Source organism: Thunnus thynnus, chromosome 10 (genome assembly GCF_963924715.1).
Source record: "Thunnus thynnus chromosome 10, fThuThy2.1, whole genome shotgun sequence".
NCBI classification, from domain to species: Eukaryota; Metazoa; Chordata; class Actinopteri; order Scombriformes; family Scombridae; genus Thunnus; species Thunnus thynnus.
In genome coordinates this window covers 16,189,199-16,210,119 of record NC_089526.1, presented here as the reverse complement: position 1 = coordinate 16,210,119, position 20,921 = coordinate 16,189,199, and the positions used below count along the sequence as shown (strand labels likewise).

The 20,921-nt window shown below is 40.5% G+C and overlaps 1 protein-coding gene across 2 annotated transcripts in view; it reads right to left on the bottom strand.

Moving 5' to 3' along the window:
• Window positions 1-19,496, bottom strand: part of atp8b2 (ATPase phospholipid transporting 8B2) — a 29,889-nt gene extending 10,393 nt beyond the window's left edge. The window contains exons 1-21 of one of the 2 annotated variants that reach the window (XM_067601477.1): window positions 19,250-19,496; window positions 15,420-15,487; window positions 9,861-9,919; window positions 9,597-9,710; window positions 8,037-8,135; window positions 7,797-7,858; window positions 7,623-7,695; window positions 7,136-7,206; window positions 6,950-7,029; window positions 6,235-6,393; window positions 6,054-6,142; window positions 5,642-5,838; window positions 5,039-5,159; window positions 4,488-4,575; window positions 4,346-4,380; window positions 4,072-4,231; window positions 3,777-3,965; window positions 2,568-2,683; window positions 2,248-2,412; window positions 1,710-1,821; window positions 693-798 (exon numbers count right to left, since the gene is read on the bottom strand). In XM_067601477.1, coding sequence (XP_067457578.1) covers window positions 693-798; window positions 1,710-1,821; window positions 2,248-2,412; window positions 2,568-2,683; window positions 3,777-3,965; window positions 4,072-4,231; window positions 4,346-4,380; window positions 4,488-4,575; window positions 5,039-5,159; window positions 5,642-5,838; window positions 6,054-6,142; window positions 6,235-6,393; window positions 6,950-7,029; window positions 7,136-7,206; window positions 7,623-7,695; window positions 7,797-7,858; window positions 8,037-8,135; window positions 9,597-9,710; window positions 9,861-9,919; window positions 15,420-15,444 — 2,120 coding nt within the window. In that variant the 5' untranslated portion in view covers window positions 15,445-15,487; window positions 19,250-19,496. Of the gene's footprint in view, window positions 1-692; window positions 799-1,709; window positions 1,822-2,247; window positions 2,413-2,567; window positions 2,684-3,776; window positions 3,966-4,071; window positions 4,232-4,345; window positions 4,381-4,487; window positions 4,576-5,038; window positions 5,160-5,641; window positions 5,839-6,053; window positions 6,143-6,234; window positions 6,394-6,949; window positions 7,030-7,135; window positions 7,207-7,622; window positions 7,696-7,796; window positions 7,859-8,036; window positions 8,136-9,596; window positions 9,711-9,860; window positions 9,920-13,477; window positions 13,892-15,419; window positions 15,488-19,249 lie in introns of those variants that run through there. The other variant, XM_067601478.1, reaches the window with a different exon arrangement.
• Between the last annotated feature and the right edge of the window lie 1,425 nt (window positions 19,497-20,921).

Genomic DNA, 20,921 nt, shown 5'->3' with positions numbered 1-20,921 from the left:
TGTGGGAACAGTAGTATGTAGTCAACATCACTTGTAAAATCCATGTATAAGAAAAATACAGTCTGTGCTCATACAGCAGGCAACATAGTAGAAGTAACCAGAATATCAACAAACATCATTTGGAAATTTCAGTTTACTTTAATATTTAATAATTCATTATGTCCATTATGGTGTCCAAAAAAGTTTTTTTTAATTTAAGAGAAACAAAGACAATTCTGTTTTCGCTTTTTTCACTTCACTTCTCTTGTTTCAGAATTTAAAAAAATAACAATTCAAAACAAGACACAATCATCCATTATGACAATGTCACTATTTCTACAAAATTCTTTAATTTTCCACCAGAGATGGCTGATATGCTCACTTTTGAAAAGAAAAATATGATTTAAGTACTCAATAATAGACGTATTAACTTTGTAAAATTGAGACTTTTTGCAGTGAGGCATGTGGGGTACAAATTTTAAAAAGTACTGAGAGTGGCTGAGTTGAAGCAGGGGTCACACATTCTTCAGTGATTCTCATACATGAACCACTGTGGTCCCACACCTACTCAGCCCAATCATGCATATACTTCTTAGTTTCTCTCTGGCCAACACCTGCCTTTTGTCATTTTAGATCACAGTGTTCCTCCAACAGTGAAGACAGACACAGTAAAGCAGAGATGGACATCCAGCCGTCCATCCAGACAGACTGACCTGAGTTCCTGCCGTACACTCTGGACAGTGTGTCCACTGATGATGAACACCTCAGTCATATCATCTGTCAGCATCTTACAGGAGTAACCTATATTGACAGCCGTCTCTGTGTGTGAGAGAGGGAGGAGGATAGTATGTTACCAGAGTGTGAGTTAACTGCTACATACCAGCTTAACATACTGGAGCTGAATGATAAAGAGGCCTGGTGCCAGTACAGAAGCTCAGATGGATCAAAAGCATTTTTAAAGATCTTACTTTGTCTTATAAAGTGACTGACAGCACAAGTTTAAAACAAATTGCAAGCGAAACCTCCGTAAAGGCTAGCAACACACTGAAAAGCATTGAGGTTTTGGCTTCATTCACTGTTCACCATCTTAGACTGCCTGAATGCTTTTTGCACTGGTTTACATGCTCTTGTATGTTTACATGATTGCAGCTGCAGTGCAGACCCGGCCTCGTTAATGATCAACTCCTGGTCAGTGTGTTCAAGGGAACACTATCTTGAGATTGCTACTTTTGGGTGGCTTCCTGATGTGGTTGCAGTAGATTTGATCACAGAGCAAACAACAGTGGTGGAGTGCAATGGTGGTGCAGCGCTACTTACATATGAATGCTTGATAGTAGTGTAGAGCTTTAATTGATTAGTCTATTGACAGAAAATTAATCGCCAACTATTTTGATAATCTGTTAAATTTAAAGAAAAAACTCAAAAATTCTCTGCTTCCAGCTCTTAGATGTGAATATTTTCTGTTTTCTAAAGTCCTCAATGACAGTAAACTGAATATCTTTGGGTTTTGCACTGTTGACCGGGATAAAACAAGACATTTAAGGTTGCGTCATGGGGTCTGGGAGATGACGAACCCTTCAGTGTGCTTCCACCATCTCTACAAGAGGATATTCTCAGCAAACACCTCCGCACAAAGACGTGGCTCTTGGGTATTTTGCAGAGTATGGTGCCTTTTGAACAACAGGGTGCAAAAGAAGTCCTGCAAGTGGGTATGAAGGTGTGTGCCTCACCCTGTTTGTCTCCAGTGAGAACCCAGATCTTGATGTTAGCCAGGGAGAGGACAGCGATGGTCTCTGGTACGCCTTCCTGCAGCTTGTCCTCTATAGCTGTGGCACCCAGCAGCTAAACACACAGGCAGACACAGTCACAAATTCCAGTATTATACACTACAGGAAAGTTGAAGGGGGAATAAAAGAAATGTCTATGTTATGACTTGAAATGATTTGAGTAATATAGTAAAAAAACAAGTTAATACCATTCTCTCTCATTAAATCAACGATCAAGTAGATAACGTGCTGCAATGTGATGACCTGACAATGTTATATATAACAGAGAGGAATTTCCCCTCACCAATTAGTGTCTGAGAAACATCTTCAGCTAAAGCTAAGTTCCCTTTTTATGTCATATGTTTGGGGAAGGCACTGTGCATACATTGCATGAGAAACAAAAAAAGAAAGTGAGACTATCCACTAGATACAAACCACACACTCACTCACACACACACACACACACACGCATGCATGCATACTCCCTGACCAAGTCACTAACCATCATGTCTTGTTCTATCTGCTCATAAGCGGCTGCTAGACGGTCCTCTCTGCAGTCGGTGGCCTTGTCAGCGCAGCGGTGGCTCTCGGACCACGCCTCCCACTCGTCCTCTGACAGGTCCCTGTAGGCCAGAGCCAGGGTCCGCAGCCCATCTGCTCCATACTCCTAGAGCCAGAAATATACAAACATTAATAGATAAACACAAACATTCTGACACGAACATGCAGGATGCACATTAAAATGAGAAGACACTAGATGGCAGTGCAGCTCCATCCACATCCAAACCCATATGAGAGTTGACCACTCTTGTGTTTACTCACATTGAGGTGGTCTGAGGTGATATTCATCAGTTCCTGGTTGCAGGGGTGGAGTCTTTCCAACAACACAGTGTCAGCTCCTTTACAGTACAGCCGGATCCTGCCCTCTGGGTTACGCACTGAAATTGAATGATAGAGTGTAATTAAGATAAGATACTCCAAGGAATCCATACTACTCCTCCATCACCTTCCAATAATGTTATTCCTCCAGTGTGTCACAAAGGCTGTCTGAATATCGTTTGGCACTGATGTATGAATGTGGTCTCACTGCTCTGTTGCTAGACTAAAGTTGTTGATTAGGCGAAAGTGATTTATGACCTGTGATTTTTAGGCAGTTTTCCAGCAGTTTACACATGGACAATTCACAGGAACACAGTGAACTCTCACTGACGGATAAAATGTAAACATGACTAATAGCCCTTCTCCTGCCAGCATGTAGGAGTGTTGGTTATGATTTAAATACGAATCTGTGATTTAAACAGAAAAGGCACAGTCCGCTGCAATGGCCCACTGGTGTTTTACATCCACAGTAAGTGTCTTTTCTGTTTATAGTCTCTCAGACTCTGAATGAAGAGTCCAAGCACAGGACAAACATTTGCTTCCTCTGTGTGTGTGCAGTGGGGAATTTTCAGGAGTATACACACACACACTCATTGACTCTGTGTGTTTTGATTTTCATCAAAAAATACCTGAAGTTGTTAAATGTACCAGATCATTTTAAGCTAATTTTCAGTTGTGTTTTATGTCCACATCCACCCAAAATTGCTGCTTTTTCCAGCTGCATGGAGGTGCTGATCACTGTAATTACAGTAAACATGAAAAAAAAAAGAAAATGCAAATGAGTTTATTTTGATTTGATTTTTCACCAGATTCCCTCCAAGTAAATAAACAGCAAATGTTTAAACTATTCAGTGGTTATGCTGCAGATAGTATTTTAAAAACTGACGTTTGCCTGGATTGTTGTTTTAATTTTAATCAGATTTTCCCACGTAATGTATAAATTCGAATAATTAAAATTAAAACACTCATTAAAGCAACTAATTTTGTACTTAGTGCTATATACAATGGAGGTTTTATATTGATGCTGTCATGTTTTACTATTTTTCTGTTCATATTTGGGGAAAAAAACAACAAAAATATTATGTAAAAAAAAAAGAAAAATGATACATTTCCAGATTTTTTTTTGTTTTCAGATTAAGGAGTGTTAAACACCTATAACAGACATCCTCTTCCGTATGTTGTTGAAGTCCAGTATAGCAAGCAGAGTGTAGGTGACTGTTCGTCCCATCTCTGTGGTGGTGATCGTCCCAGGCGTTCGTGAGCGAAACACAAAGCCGAAGTTCCGAGCTGCTGTCACTAGAGCGCCCTCATCTGGAGACTGGGCCTTGTAAACCAGCTCTCCTGAACAGACAGATGAAAAATGAATAAATTATGGCTTATAAAAAATTGACAGATGGTGTGTTAGTTTGAATGTCTGCTTCCTTTCAGCCTCCCAGATCTTTCTCACCCTCACTCTTCTCCTCACTCATGACAGTGTGACAGAGGGAGAGCAGGCGGAAAAACTCGTGAGTGTGCAAGTCTCCCACTTTCACTGATTCCAGCAGGGTGTCGTCATAGAAACAGAAGTCCGGGTCCGCCAGGGGGTTGAAGGGAGTAAAGTCCAGTCTCTGGAAGATAAATGGAGAGCTGGACACTCTGATAACATGTCATAAAGTAGTAGTAGATACATGTGTAAGTGTATGAATGTGTGTTTTAGTGTTTAGATTGTTTTGGCTACTTACCTTTTGCTGAGGTACCAACAGGTCTGTCACTTCACCTAACAGTAACACAAACACCAGATGTGTAAGTGTTATATGTTTGTGTTATATGTATGTGTGCACGTGTTGATTCAGCACAAGTGTGTGTGTCTGTGTGTAGACTTACCGTAAGTCTGTCCGTTGATAGAGCACTTATTGAAGCTCATGATGTTCTGAGTGAGAGTTCCAGTTTTGTCACTGAAGATGTATTCAACCTAAGGGAAACAATTAAAATTGGGTAAAATGGGTTTAGGGTGGAGTGCATACATGTTCGACTGCTTCTACTAAGTACAGCTCAAGATGGTGAGATATTCTTAGGACCAATTTGTGAAGCTTCTTGCTCTCCAAATCTAGATTTATTTTTAATCTGGAGGCACCAATTTGTGCAGCATGAAACATGTGGTTCCATTATATTGTTACTGCAAAATCTATTTAAAAATGTATGCAAATACATCTTTCAAATCATTTAAGACTGATTGTCTGTATTACAGGCAGTAACAGACTATTGAAATGATCATATATCTAAAAAAGCATCAGGAACTAAGCCTCAAAAGCATCAGAATGCAACACAAGCTAAAACTAAATTTTTGTAGGATGGATAGGTGGGTGGAATAGATAATCCATAAGCATGCATGAAATATCACACACTGTGTTTGCTGTACAAGTGTGGATGCCCACCTGACCCAGTTCCTCATTCAGAGTGGTGGTCCTGGCCTCAGCTGCTGTGTTACACTGTGAGCAGAACATCTGCTGGTCCCAGTTAATGAAGTAGCTGTGGCCCAGCCTGATCACCTCCACGCTGATATGCAAACAGTTACAAACAAACAGTAGAGTAAAAGTCACCTAACTTAGTGCCAGTTTCAAGCAGAACGGCTCTAACACCCCGCCATGACAAGCGAGTAGTTGTTGAGTTGTACTGTACAGTGTAGGTTAACAGAGCTTAAATGAAAATATCTAAAACAGGCAGGAATGTACACATTTTAGGCCCGCTTTATATGTAGCATTAAAATGATTATATGACAAGATTTAACCAAGAAATTGCACTATATGAATTATGAGGCCTCTTAGATGTCTGGAGACAACAGTGGGGGGGAATGCCTAGAATATGCCTAATACCTGGAGTAAATAATGTAACAGTTGGTGTAAACAACTGCCAACTGCAATATCAGTATATCCTGAGTATTAATACAGCATCTGTTCAGTTTTTGGGTTTTTCATATTTGTCTTTCATCACAGTTTTTTTTAATACAGTATGTGTCTTTGTCATCGACGTCTCCTCACCTGACATATAGCGAGATAGGCACCACGGTGTTGAGAATGATGACGTAGGACCAGAAGGAGAGGAAGGCTGAGAACAGGAAATTGTCTACAGGAGGGTCCCAAGGCAGGTAGCTCTGAAACAGGGAGCCCACCTCTCGCTCCCACACTGCATTACCCACAGCCAGGATCACACCCATACATACCAAGAAGCCAAAGATCTGATGCACAGATGGGTAAACATTAAAGTACATGTAAGCAAGAGTAGGAACCTGAAAAGTACAATCAGATATCTTACATTTGGATCTCTGGCTAGTTGAGCCCAAATCAGGATTGAACACATTATCAGAGAAGATATGAAACTAGATTCAAGCAACTGCGATCACATCCTGAAATAGTTATGAGCCATGAAAGTGAGAGGTTTGGGGTGTCCTACCCAGAGGACCAGAGTGTTCATCAGACGATCGATGCTCGTACGTTTAAACTTGGTGCGACCGCTGTTTTGCATTAGCTTGGTATCTGGGCCTGGAACAGAAAACAGGAGAAAGTTGGACCTGCTATGTGTGTCACACACAGACATACATTACACACACAAATACACACACAGACACACCTACCGGCAAAGATGACCAGGCCGTAACAGGCCTCAGTGTTGCGGAGGACACATCCTCGTAACAGCATGTTCTGGTTGGTCAGGGTGTATTTCTTGTCTCTCCAGTACAGAGTCCCGGTGAAACGATCCAGCTTGTTGTTGGGGGGCTCACACACTACCTCACCTTCACACACAGGAGACAAGCAAAAGGTGCACAAACACACACAAATCTAAATTAGATGCTACATCATAGATGTCCACCAAATTCAATTACAGTACTAGATATATTTCCTAGCAGTATGATATAGTGTTGGTTTAATCATCCCTGGGACATCATGCCGTTGTCACACATCCAGGCTGAAACACACACCTTGTGTAAGTTGATCTGTGGCAAAGTGTGGGTTCATTTGCTGCAGTGATGCATTTTCCTGAGCAGGTGAGGAGTGTGTGTGTGTGTGTGTGTGTGTGTGTGTGTGTGTGGGCGTGCTCTGCTGACACAAAACTCTTTGGTTGTGTACGCTGGTGGGCGGTTGATGAAAAGCTGTAGTTCAGTGCTGACGGGAGAGGGCAGAAACTGCGTGTGTATTTTCTTTGTTAATGCGCAAGGGTGTGAAAGTGGATAGTGTTTGTGTTTAACACTCAGACACAGACTGAGGGCTGTTGACCTTTAGATTACTGAGAAAGGAAGACGTACAGAATGAGAAACTAAACTGAGAGCTTAGCTGGTTCTCAAATCTCACCATCAAATGAAGCCAAGTTGTTTGGGTCTCCAAGTTCACATGTCACCGAGACAGACTGACGCACCTTCATATTGGTCTCTCTGCAAGATAATACAACAGTGATTTAGATGTACTGTAGTTTCCTGTTTCTTTTGCAGGATTGTGAGGTACTGTAGGTCGACGATAAGGTGTGGTGTGTTTTCTGACCCGTCCAGCTCGGCTGTCTCAATGTAACAGAGCCCGTGAGGTTCACTGCTGGACAACAGGAGCAGGTCAGCCTGGAAATAGATACAATAGCTGGGGTTAGCATCCACTGCACAGCACTGACGGCACAGAAACAGAATTAGAAAGATACAGATAGTTTGCATCACTGATGAAAATGATTAGCATCTACACAACTTAGTAACTATCTGCAGTTGTTATTGTCTTCTAATGACGCACTTATACTGAAATCCACTTAACATCATAGCTTTAGAGTATTTAGAGACAAACTAATAGATTCATGATTTTGGTCTTCATGTTGACTGTAGAAACACATAACACAATAATGCCAGTCTTATCCTTTAAACCACAAAATTAATGCACTGCTATAAAGACAGTGTGTGTGTGTGTGTGTGTGTGTGTGTGTGTGTGTGTGTGTGTGCATGTGTGTGTTTGTGTACCGATGTAGCAAATCAATGTTAGACACACTTACTGCCACAAACTGGTTGTTTTCCAGTTTAATGATATCACCCACTCGAACGTTCATCCACTTTTCATTCTGAAGCCTGAGATAGCAAAACAAAGAGAAAAAGTGAAGATAAGAGTATGAGATGAAAAGATATTGTTGATATTGTTTAAGACACCTCAACAGTGCTAGCAAACTTACGAGCCACGGATGAGAACCTGAGACTGACGGTTGTTCACTTGGTTGTCGCTCTTGTGACGAAACTACAGGAGACAAAGATCAACGTGAGCTCTTGCGAGGGAGCTGATTCAGGCTCACCATATTTAACAGAGGCCGCTTGTTTGTGAGGCTACATTTAAAGTAATCAGGAGTCCTTGTACTGTATTTCACTGTAATGTTATCCACGTGCAAGCTTGTGTGATGCGTAAAATAAGTGCTCACATAGTCGTCTGTGGCATCCTTTACTGCAGTGATGCTCAGGACCAGAGCTAAAGGCACGATGGTAGTGAACCAGGAGAGAGAGGAGATCTGAGGTATCAACTAGACAAACACAGAGAGAGAGAGTTGAGCTCCAGATTACTCTGAATGGGGAAGCAAAGGCAGTATGTGATACAGCTCCATCTGACCCAGGCCACACAGCAGACCTCATAGATCCCTGTGAACCTGAGTGCACCTCAGGGATCCTGCTAACTGCATCATACTATGTATTCACGTGCTGGTAAGAAGGTTTCAAGTCTGCAGGTGAACAGCAGTGAATTCACATACTATTTTGTTGCACACTCAAAATTCAATACTCAAACATGCTTGATGAAAAGCATGAGGTTTGTTGGGGTGCTTCTTTTAAAGTAGTCGCTCAACATTTCAAATATTTCAAATATGGTTATTTGCCTTCTTGTCAAGAGTTATATGAGAAGATTGATACCACTCACATGTCTATATTGTAAATATGTAACAGGGGCCAGCAGCCAGTTAGCTTAGCTTAGCACAAAGACAGGAAATAGGGGGAAGCAATTAGCCTAGCTCAGTCCTAAGCTAACAAAAGCCACTTACCAGCACCTCTAAAGCTCATTAACTAACAAATTATATTTTGTTTGCTTTAACTGTAGAAAAATCAAAGTATAAAAGAGACAATTTTCCGTTTTTAGGGAGATTGTGTGCTGTACTATTTACAAGTCCCCGAAGTTTCACCTTGTCTTTATGCTAAGCTAAACTAACTGGTCGCAGGCAGTAGTTTCATGTTTACTGTACAGACATAGGAGAGGCAGCGAATCCTCCAAAGAAAGAGTATCTCCCAAAATGTCAAACTCTTCTCTTAACAATACTGTCACTGAGGTGGATCCCTTCCTTCAAGCATAAGAAAGAAAGCCTTGTTTTTAGCTTGACTACCGTATAACTTTGTGTTTTCCCATTGAGCTTTGAAAAGGGTTTCATAAGGCTTAAAATGTCAGCAATGTCGCTGGTTGTGCTTTGAGGTCCCTGCAGAAAGCTGTGAAGTTACAATAAGCTCACTAATTCTCTCTAATCACACACCCTCAGAGATTTTACTTATTTTTTGAGATTATTTGGATTTTTAATGGGTTTCCTATTTCCTTCACCTTAAATATTCAACCTTCCCTTTTAATACCTCCCAAGAGGTTTATTATCAGCAATTAGAGCTCAGTTTGCATGTCTTACACTAACCATCAATTACTGATGCATCTTTGTCCCTTAAAGTTGTAAACTTACTCACCCAACACATAATAATTAACCTCTTACCAGGCACCCTAAGCCTGAAAACAATGTACCCAAAATAAGAAGGTTACTGTTCTTCAACCCTTTTGGTTACAGTCATAACCCTGGTCTCATTTAAAAGATAAATTTTACAACCAAAAAGTCAGAATGAGTATAAGTAATCCTGAAAATACCACTAAGGCTTAAGTGTCCTACGGGTTGGACAGTGTCGCTTAACAGGTTAAACATGCTTGGACTCTTTCTTTCTCTCTCCCTTTTCCCTTTCCTCACCTGTAGTATGAGCAGGAAAAGGAAGTAGGTGTTGGCCACTTCCTGGAACTGCTCAAACAGGTTGACGGGCAGAAAGGTGATGATGTTGTACTTGGATGTCATGATGCAGTTACTCTGGATTAGGAGGAGGGTAAAAATAGAAAGCCAATATAAATCTTGACTTTATTTCAAGTGAATTGTTTCAAACATTTAACTGTTTTCTTATCTTTAAAGACAGCTCTACATTTTGGAACATGTACAGGAGAAAACAGAAAGCTCTCTTACTGCATACTGAAACTTCTCGTTGTACTCTCTGTCGTTGGCTCTGACCCTTCTCTCCTCCTCTGCAAAAACACAAAATGAGTCATGAAAGATTATATCAAAACATAAAACACACAGAGAGCACTACAATCTCTGCATCTGTGTGTGTGTCAAAATGCATTAAAGGACATATCTGATATAAATCTGAAATAAATCAGATATAAATCCTAAAAAATGTCATTATCAGTAACATCCTCTGAAGTCCTGGAGAGAAAGTAAAGGAGACAGACACCAGAAGGATGGTCTACTGTTTGTGAGTTTATTTATAATTCAATAAAGCTGGAGGTTGACTGAATAGTATCAGAGGAGACAGAGGGGCAGACACAATCATTCTTTTTCCCTCACACACACTGGTTCTAACAAGCAGACCAATTACCTCTGATCTGTAATTAGCTGCAACTTCTGTCTCTTAATGACCGGATGTGCAATCTGGGCCAGATACACGACACCTAACTACTGATGAGTGTGTGTATGTCTGTTTGAGTCGCTGGGCCTCATTACAGCTAGTCACAGATAAACACTCAGTACACTTTTGAACAGATTTTAATCTATAGGAAATAAGATAATTTCTTCTTCTTGTGCTTGAGCTCTTGTACCACTCTCCCCCTGACCGTGTTCTTTATCCTCTTGCTGTTTTTAGGTTTCTGTTCATGCTGATGCAAAGTAGTTTGGGAGTTCCCCTCCTCCTCTACCAGGCCAGCGTCCTCTAATATTGATGAGAAAGCTTTTTAAATGAAATGACTGGCCTGTTTTGCACAGAGCTGTACACGATTCGCATGCACGCATATGCACAGATATAAAAATTCAGGGCCAAAACATGTTATGCACAGAGGTACTGTAGTTCTAAAACCACAAAGTCTTTGACACACTTTTGACTGATGGCTGCAAGGTGCCACAGGAAGGGACATCACACAACAGATGCCATTGCCCCATAATTATGTGCACACACATAAACAAAGACAATGCGGTTTCCTGTGTTTCTGCAGCACTGAGAGGCCCTGTCTTACCTTTCATTTCTTCGTCTCTCTGCTGTGTTCAGTTTCACCAAACAAACAGGACACTTAAAGAGAACCCATAACAGCTCCTCTTTGTTGTCACGTTATAAGACACATTTGGTGCGACAGATGAGCTTCGGTCGGCTACAGACCAGCTGGGCTTTTGTCAAAGTGGATTTAGTCGGGTTAGAAAATATAAATGATTCTCTCCATTTGTTTTGCATTTTAGAGTCCAAACAGCTGTAACAACAGGAGTGGATGATATGGATAAAACCCTCAATCACAGTGTTTGAGAGTTTTCAATCTTATATGACAATATTAAGATATAATGTTAAAGTCAATTGAGAAGTCGTTTATGTATAAAATAGCCAGGCAGGCAAAATCAGGAAATACCAGACAAATCACAGTGCTTCATTGTATTGATGCAAAAATCATATAAAACTTCAATACTGGCATGAAACAGTGCTGCTCATTGATGTGTTATATTGCCTACAGTGACATGCACCAAGAAATATTGTAGGGATAGATTTCACCTAAACACTATGGCAAAATATCTGACAGTTGTCAAATTTATATTGTCTCACAGTATAAATAATCATATTGACCAACTAACGGTAATAATTTTAAATATGTATTACAAACAATAAAAATAGGCCTCTTTGGTTTCTAAAACCATTTAAGATATTCTTGTTTTACTGGTTAAGATGTCTTGTCATTATTAGATTCAGAACAAGAAGTTAAATATAATTTGGTTTCGCATGACAGTCGACTCCCCTATATTAGAGCTACTGTGCATCTAAAGTTAGGTCGACATGTTACAACTGCTAGACTTTGAGCGTATTTGCACCACATGACGTTGTCTTTTCTAAACTCTGGTTAGTGTGACAATATCTTAAGATTGGTATGATCCTGTAGACACAGATACTCCAAAACCTATTCTGTTGAAACTCTTCAAATCCTCGCCCTCTCTTTTTTCCTTTTTTCCTTTTGGCCCTTCTCCAATCTACCTGAAGGTCGTTATGTTGCTTTCTGGGGCAAGTGTTCACCAGAGAGCTCTGTCTGACAGGCAGTGCCAAGGCTGCATTAGCCCTCCACGAAGAGGACAAGATGCTTGTGCCAGGTAAGCACAGAGGCACAGGCTTCCTGACCAACCCAACCTGAATGCATGAGCATCTTTAGCAAACTGCCCATTAAGTGTTTAATGTCTCTGACAGCTTCAAGGGCATTAGAAGCCCTGATGTAGACAAGATGCTGCACAGCAAGTCTGTATAAATCTATAAAGCTCCATTACTGAGAAATTACTGGATTTGCAGTGAGCATAAGCATAAGGTTTCTATAAACAACTGGGACATAAAGGAGTACATTAATATTGATTCTAACTAAAATACTTAATATCATACTATCTTACACAGAGTGACTAACTGCAGTCCAAAACAAGTCCTTTTCTTTCATCCCTGTCTCTTTAACACCCCCCTCCCCCCCAATGGCTGGACATGTGAGGGCACGTGCCACAGCTCTGAATCTCCTTATGTCTCCATGAGGGACACACACTCTCATAACACAGAAAACATCGGCTGAAGTCATAACAGTAATGACCAAAGAGCACACTGCGCTAATCTGCGCTATGGGGAAATGTTATTGTCCTTGCCATGACTAAAGCTAAGTAAGGATAAGACTCTGTGGAGAGGTGATCATTGCTCACTGTGGCTGATTTAATTAGATGAAAATCTAATCATCTGCAGTCACGCACACGCATACACACGCACACGCACACAGTGATCTAATTTGTTGGAAAGCGATGCGAGTGACACAGTGACAGACTGATATGCTGGAGGTCAAATGAAGGTGCACATTCAGTGTGATTTGTGATAGTTAAGCTAAGGAATAAGGATACAGACGAGGCAGTGCAGTGACAGCGGAAGCTGGCGCCTGGAAGATTGATCAGTGTCTCAGGCAGCAGAGACAAGGACATCAACGTATTTACGCATGCAGAAAACTCAGATAAACTCAGTTTTGTTTACACAGATTAATAGTCAGGAAACCGCTAAAACTGAGCAATGACTTTGAGACACATTAGACTTCTCCTGTTTACAGGGATGTAGGACTGAAAACAGGTAAAAGCAAAGTTGAGATTGAGCCAAAACACTGGTTGACAGTGAAAAAGTGCACAGTGAATTATGAAGAATGAGCATTATTGTACTTTCCATATCATTAGATTGCTTGGAAATTGATGTCAGATAATGGCAGTGAACAGATAGGATCGCTTAGTGATTTGTATGACCAGTAGACATTAAGTGGAACATTACAAAAAGCAAAATGTGCTGACATAAAATATGCTGACATAAAATATGATGAGCTGTGCACATTAACACATACTTAAGAATGAAATGGAGTGAGTGTTATGAAGGGACAGGAATGAAACTTGGACTCAGTTGAGATGAGGATGAAGAATGTTTATTTGATGCTACAGTCAACAACCTCCTGACGACGCTGAAAAAGAACAACAGTAAAGACTCTGCGACAATGAAAAGCTCTTTGTCAAATGATCCGTCCAACCACAGCTTTAATTGTCACAGAAACTCGTACCTGTCCTCCTCTTTTTCGATTTAGATCCATTGAGTCCTTTCTGTTTCTTTCTTTGCAGGGAAAGAACGACTGGAAACCATTTTTCCGGGATGTCTTTCGGTACGGTCATCTTGACTTTTCTAAAGGTCACCGTCTCAATTTTCTTTTCTTTTTTTAAAAATTTATTTTAGATGTGCGCCGTTTCAACGACAAATGACCGCCACATCTCCGCAAGGACGGGGCTGAAGCTCCGGTCTCAACTTCAGTCAAGTTGGATTAACCGCGCACCGTCCCATCCCTGCCTCTGTGTGACTCCCTCTCTCACCCCCCAAAACACACACGCACTTGCTCCATCTGTGCTATCTTCTGTTTTCTCTCCTTTTCCTGCAGCAGAAACACTGAGGTAATTTTTCTGAGGGCAGTCACAAAATTTACAGTTTATCAGTCGCTTATTTGGCACATTCTCCAGCTATAAATCTCAAAGATTTATAGCCCATTTATTATAGCTAAATATTAGTAATTAGCTGGCAAAGTTATACGTATCTTTAAGGTTGTCAGTGGTGTTTTATCAATTATTAACGACAAATGGATCAGTCGCATCACCATGTGCAAAGTCTGCATCACCCACAACATAAACACTGCCTGCTTTAAGCATTACGTAACCACATAGACTATGCGGTTACCATGGCAACCGCCTCTGCAGGGATTCCACAGCTGAGCGAGTCGCTGGGATCTGGAAACTGGGCGCCATGTTGGCTCTAAACGGTACGCGGTGATTGGATCTCGGCTGTGGCGTTTGGAGCCAAAGTGGCTCGTGCAACGGTCCAGTTTCCTGTGCGTTTTAAATGGAGATGGTACACTGCAGTGCACGCAGGGCCTGGCAGGTGTCTGAGCACGTGCTGCGTTGCAAGCCTCGTGCCGACACATTAAAAATGACCGGACGCACGCTTCACTTATGCATTGTCCTGATATTGTAGGCTACATGAAGCTTATTTACGACACGCACATGAAATACACTAAATAAAGATGTGCTGCTGCAGGTTAAGTACCTGCAGTAAATTGCTTCTCCGCCACTTCTGGAACATGTAATGGTTTAAACATTCATCATGTTAAGTATTTCTCCAGAATAAATAATTGTCCAATGAATATTAGCACATATAGCTGTCTAAGAGCTACATGAATCCAGGTGTCGACAGCTCAATTCGAATAATGAAAGTGACTGGCATTCTTGTATTTAGTTCATTTAAACAGAACAGATGTGAGAGGGAGGAAAGACGTGAGATTGGATGACATGCATTATCATGAGTAGGATTTCTTGCCCTTGCAAAAAACCCCAACAAAAATCAATACTCTCTACTGCTGCATGCTGTGCATCAGACCCACACACTCAGCGTAGACTGCAAGTCTTCACCAGGATGAGTAATAAGAAACCAACTTTACAATCAAACTTTATATTTATTGACATGCCAAAATAGAATTTATGGGCCCCCTTAATGTCCTGCAGTGCTTACTACTAAGATCTCTGAGGCTCTGAAGTACAACCCTGCATGGGCACCTCTCCACTGTGGCCCCCTTTGCATTTACATGTACAGTATAACAACTATATACATTAATAAGGATAAAAACATGAAAGTCGTTTACAGTCACACCTATTGCGCGCAGTGTTCTCTCATTGCATCTCTGAATACCTCAAGACTTGGTTTGGACAAGTTAGACTCTATCTTCTGTACTTCCTGTCTGCATTTATACCTGTATGTTAATGTGGTTTAGAGCTATCTATACTCCGGCCAGTCATGCCAGGTGAAAAGAGACTCTGAAGGTCCTCCTGAGCTAGCCTGCCCAAGAGGTGCTCATCCTTTATCCCATAGTTTCACCCTCATCAAGCCACCAGGAACACCGACACTAATAGAACAAGTTTACGTGAATGGACAGGTGATGAGGGTGTTTAGTGTCGGGTACTGACCTGGAGGAGGCCTCTTTCTGAACATCTCCACTCTGCCAGCTTCCTTCTGCTATGGCCCATGGGACTGTCTGCAGAAGGAAAGAAGACAGTAGAGAAGTATTAATTAGTAAATAATCTGTTGATTATTTTCCCAATTAATCAATTAGTAATTTGGTCTTTAAAATGTTGAAAAATGTTGATCCATGTTTCCCAAAGCCCAAGATGCACCCTTAAATGTTTTGTTTGTCTCAACTAACCCAAAGATATTCAGTTTACTATCATAGAGGATTAAAGAAACCAGAAAATATTCACATTTAAGAAGATAAACTAGAGAATTTTAGCATTTTTCCTTGAAAAATGACTCAAAATGATTATTTGATCACCTGAAAAGTTGGTGTTTAAATTTCTGTCACTCGATTAATCGACTACTCTGCTGAGCTGCTGCAGCTCTATTGAGGAGATAGGAAATTAGGAGGACACACAAGAGAGTGTGCATGCCTGGACTTCAACAAACCCATAGTAAGTGATATTTTCTGGCATGTTTTTGTAGTGTCATGACACAAAAACATTGTATGCACAGTATGAAAACCATTTATTTGCATTATAGAGAGAAAGTGAGAATCAGTCAGGCACTACAACCCCCTACACAGCAGGACACACACCAGACCATCTCTGGTCTGTTAGAGCCCTAATGAGGAAATGACATTCAGCAGAGAGCTGCATCTGTCTCTGTTGCACGCTGTGTCTGGGGACTGGTGGCTCGCTCCAGATTCACTGTCAGTCTCCTCCTACGGTGCATGAGAAAGAGTAATGGAGCGACATTTCTCCCCTGCCGGACTCACAGCACAGCAAAACATCTCCTCCTCTCCTCCTCTTCACTTTCCCCTGTACACGTGTCTCCTCTCTTTCCATTTATGCTGACCTGTTAAGATTACACACCTCACTGCTTCCACTCGCTGTGTTTTATCTCGGATAAGTGACAGTGCAGAGAGGCAGAAAGATGATAGATGGGGTTGCAGAGGCGAGGCATTATACATCTTTGGCTGGGGTTTGTAGTGCATACTAGAAGGTACAAACAGTATGGCAGACAGGGACTCGAGGCAGCGAGTCTCCAATCGATACTCTTGAGAAAAAACTCCTCTGTCTATATCCATGTAAGTTAGGCCGATCAGCTTTCAGCTACAGTTTCCAGTCTCGTCTCTTGTCCTATCATACACTCTTGTCTTTTATTGCATGCTCTCTTCTCACTTTCTACACTACTTTATACTAAATCTTCTTATCTGTCTAGAGTGAGAGGTGTTTGTCATGGTCTCTCACCTCTCTTCAGTTTTTCAGCTGTCACATCCCTCCCTCCCTCTCTCTCACGCTCTACATCTGTGGCTGGCACCTCATATAACCCCATAGACCTGCAGTGCTTTTATGAAATAAAGATGGGAGCCAGTGGAGTGAGAAACAATAGGAACACACTGAATATCTGAGCAGATTTCTTGGCCTCTGGGCAAAAATCTTTTTTTCATCTCTCTCAGTGGAGTCAAGCAGATGTTTTAGAGGATTTGGAGCAACAAAAATCCCTAATAAAATGTGCGGCAACACCAGCTTCACTTCTTCACATGTTAATCATTATATATTGTAATATTCCTGTAGAGACACACTGTAGGTCTGTGGTGCTCAAAAGTGGATTTGCAGTGCATGACCTGAGAGTATAACACTGTGTTTTTAGTCTCCTCAGGGATATTACAGTTATAAATTATAAAACAGCGGTAGACGCATGACATCCCTCTAAAATGAACGACTAGATAAGTCACGTTATTTTCACAAGACATCACAGAACAACTGACTGAAACAACAAGAGTTTAAGATAAAGTTGAGCCGTTATAACTGTCCTGCTCCGAAGGCCAGTTATAAAAGGAAAAATGAAATTTATAGATTGACTAGTTGTTTCCCCTCCTGGTTTTGATGTGCCAATAGGGGAATAAGATGCTATTTTGATTTGTTTTGTCTGAAATATTATCTTCCCAATCATTGCACATTAGAGGTGAGACAATTAGTTGCTTAATTGATCAGTTGATCAACAGAAAATTAATCAGGAACTACTTTGATAATCAATTAATTGTTTTAGTTTTTTTATTAAAGCAAAAATCCCCCCCAAAACTGCTGTTTTTAGCATCTTAGATGTGATAAATTAATGCTTGTCTCTGTCATACATGATAGTAAACTGAATATCTTTGGGTTTTGCATGTAAAGACGTAACCATTGACTCTGGGAAATTATAACGGGCATTTTCACTATTTTCTCACATTTTATTGAAAAGCTGATTAATTGATGAATCTGCGTAATAATTAGTAAATTAATCGATAATGAAAATGATCGTTAGTTGCACCTAATATACATACTCTATACATTCTCTGTCTTCACATAATTTTAAAGTGGATTAAGGACGACCTATGTAAGTATTACTGTCCTCTGATATACTATTATAAAAACAAATTGAGGCTGCAACTAAAGATAAATTTCATTATTGATTAATCTTCCGATTATTTTTTCGTTAATTGATTAAAATTTCTATTATAATTCCCTAAGACCCAAGGCGATGTCTTTGTTTGTTGGACCAACAGTCAATTCTATTGTTATTTTCAAATAGAAACTAACCAACAAACTGAAACAACAACCATTAAACTCTCAATGCATGTGGCCTCTGAAGGCAGGTTGTGTATCTGTTGAGAGGTAACTAAGTTTATAAAGAGGCTGGAGCTACAACCATTAGTCAATTAATTGATTAGTCGATACTATTCAACTATTCTGATAATGGAATAATCATTTTAATAGTTTTTCGGCAAAAACATTAAACATTAGCTGTTTTAAGCTTCTCATAAATGATTATTTCATGTTTTTCTTTGTCAAACATGATCGTAAACTGAATACTGTTGGTAAAATGAAACAAGACATATAAAGACATGGACTCTGGGAATTTATAAAGGGGATTTTTCACTATTTTCTGACATTTTAAAGGCAAAACGACTAATCGGTTAGAAAATAATCACCAGAATAATTGACGATGAAAATTATTGATAGTTGCAGCCCAAAAAGAGAATATATTTCCCTCCTGTTCCGATGTGTGTTGTTGCCAATTACCATAAAGTGGCCTTTTGCTTTGTTGTTGTTTTAATCATCTGTCCTAATGTCTGCTGTGTTCACCTTTGTGTATACTCAACATACTTAACACATTCTCTATATTCAGATAATAAAATTAGAGTATTTGACAGAGTTTCTAATCTCCTCTGATATACATCACTTTTTGTGATATCTGCATGACATCCTTTTAAAATAAACTACAGGATTACTGTATGGAAATGCAGAATAACAAAGTGAAACAGCAAAAGACTAGAATAACTCTAACAAAGTTAAGTATAGTGTAACTGGTCTGCTCTGAAGGCAGGCTGTGGACTTCTTCATGAGTAATTTAATTTTACACCACAAGGTCCACAGTCCATAGACATCCATTAGAGTAAATGCAGTTAGTGTGCTATAGTGGCTTTGGGTCAATGCACAGTGACATGATTAACTTTCACTTTGAATTTGGGAAAAATGTAATAACTATAAACTCTATAGGCTACAATAAGTTCTTGTGGGAGGTTTAAAATCCCCTCAAACTAAGAAACGTAGCTGCTGCACACACTGAGCAGCTTTACAGTAACTTACATAGTCTGGTGCAGTAAGACGAGCTGAGCACTTCACAAGGAAAACCGAGACACACATCAATATCATCAGTTGATAAAGCAAACCGGCTGGCCATGGTGTATATGATGAGGAAGCTAACCATCACCACAACAGCTCAGGAGACACGACCTTACCTTTTTAAGTTGGCGTTATAAAAACGTTCCTGGTGGAGACATCCTCGTTGCTCCTCTCGCCGAGGTCATGGTGAGGTTTCGGGGGTTTGAATCAGAGGCGACGCTGGCCCGTGATGTAAGGCCACTGAGGTGGGAGGGGATGCGCTGGAGACACCGTGTCGAGGTGAGGTGAGGGAAAGCTTGGCTTCGGCCAGGAGAGAGGAGAGAGGAGGGAGAGGAGGGGCTGAGTCTCCCTCTCACTCTCCACCTCCATCTCCACCTTCTGCACTAAGACTTTGTGGACAAATTCACTGATGATCTGACATTTTGCTCCGCATCTGTGGTGGGTTTATATTTAAGAATGCCCACTGTTTGGAAGCAAAACTTTTAAAAGTGCTTCAAATTAGGATATATTTCTGTTTATAACAGTTTAGTTTACGCATAAAAAAACTTGGCAGTCTGAACATACATTTTGCCATTTATCAATAGCCATGTGCTTGTTTTTTTTTTTTTTTTGGTGTCATACCGCCCTCTGCTGCTCTATCAGCAATACCTGCTCCAACATCTGTTCACTGCTCAAGGTCGCAACAACATCTGTGTAACCCACCATGGTGCAATCGCTGTGGGAGGATACACTGCACCTGTAGATTCAACAAGAGGGATGTAAACACATTTTATAATAATATTTGTGATAGTGGAAATTCATGGGATGTCACATAACAGATCTTTTTAAATCACTTTCCATAGTTTTATAGTCTAAAACTTCAAAGTGGCTGCGGCTCAGGAAGTAGAGCGGATTCTTCACTAACTGCAGGATTGTGGGTTTGATCCCCAGTTCTTCCTGTCAAAGTGTCCTTGAGCAAGACATTGATACCACTGCCGGCGCCTTTACATGGCAGCTTCCCATTGGTGTGTGTGTGTGAGTGTGTGTATGTCTGAGAGGCAAAAATTGTAAAGCCCTTGTCTGTTAAGGTGGAAAAGTGCTATGAGTGCAGTCCATTTACCCAAAATGGTTGCCCTCTAATGGTATAACGTCAAACTGAACTTAAGTGTTTTTAAAACACACAATCATATAATCTTATCAACACTCATTTTTATTGCTTGAAAACATTTTAGCATGCAGACGTATGCTTATATAATATTCAAGTGAAGAATAATATGAGGAGCAGAAAGAATACTGTGGAAGATTAAGAGATGGCCTTGCATGCAAACTATTTTAATTTTCTTCTTCCACATCAGACCAGGGGTGGAATAGACTAATCTCTCTTGTTAGATTAATGGCTATTCAATATAGTCACTGTATTGTTATCCTGACAGTGCACTTCAGACCTCTGTGGAAAATATTACAGCAGAAAAAAAGTAGGCTACCAAAGATCATTGAGATTGTTGTCTTGTCCTTCTCCGCCCTCTTGTCCTACTATTGCTTATGAATTGATAACATTTACAGTTTGTGTCAATGTCGCAGAGCACCAATTTACAGTCTTGACCTTTGTGACATGCCTCTAAGATTCAAACACATCATTACTCTGTAATCAACCAATGTCACAATCTTCTCTTGAGTGTACTGTATTTCCAGTGGACTCAAGAGACCAGAGGAATGTCAACCAGGCTTTGACCCTGTTTACCTCACATACAGTAAACACTGCAGCAGATTTATATTAGCAAAGACATTTGCTTACTAGCAGGGTGAAAC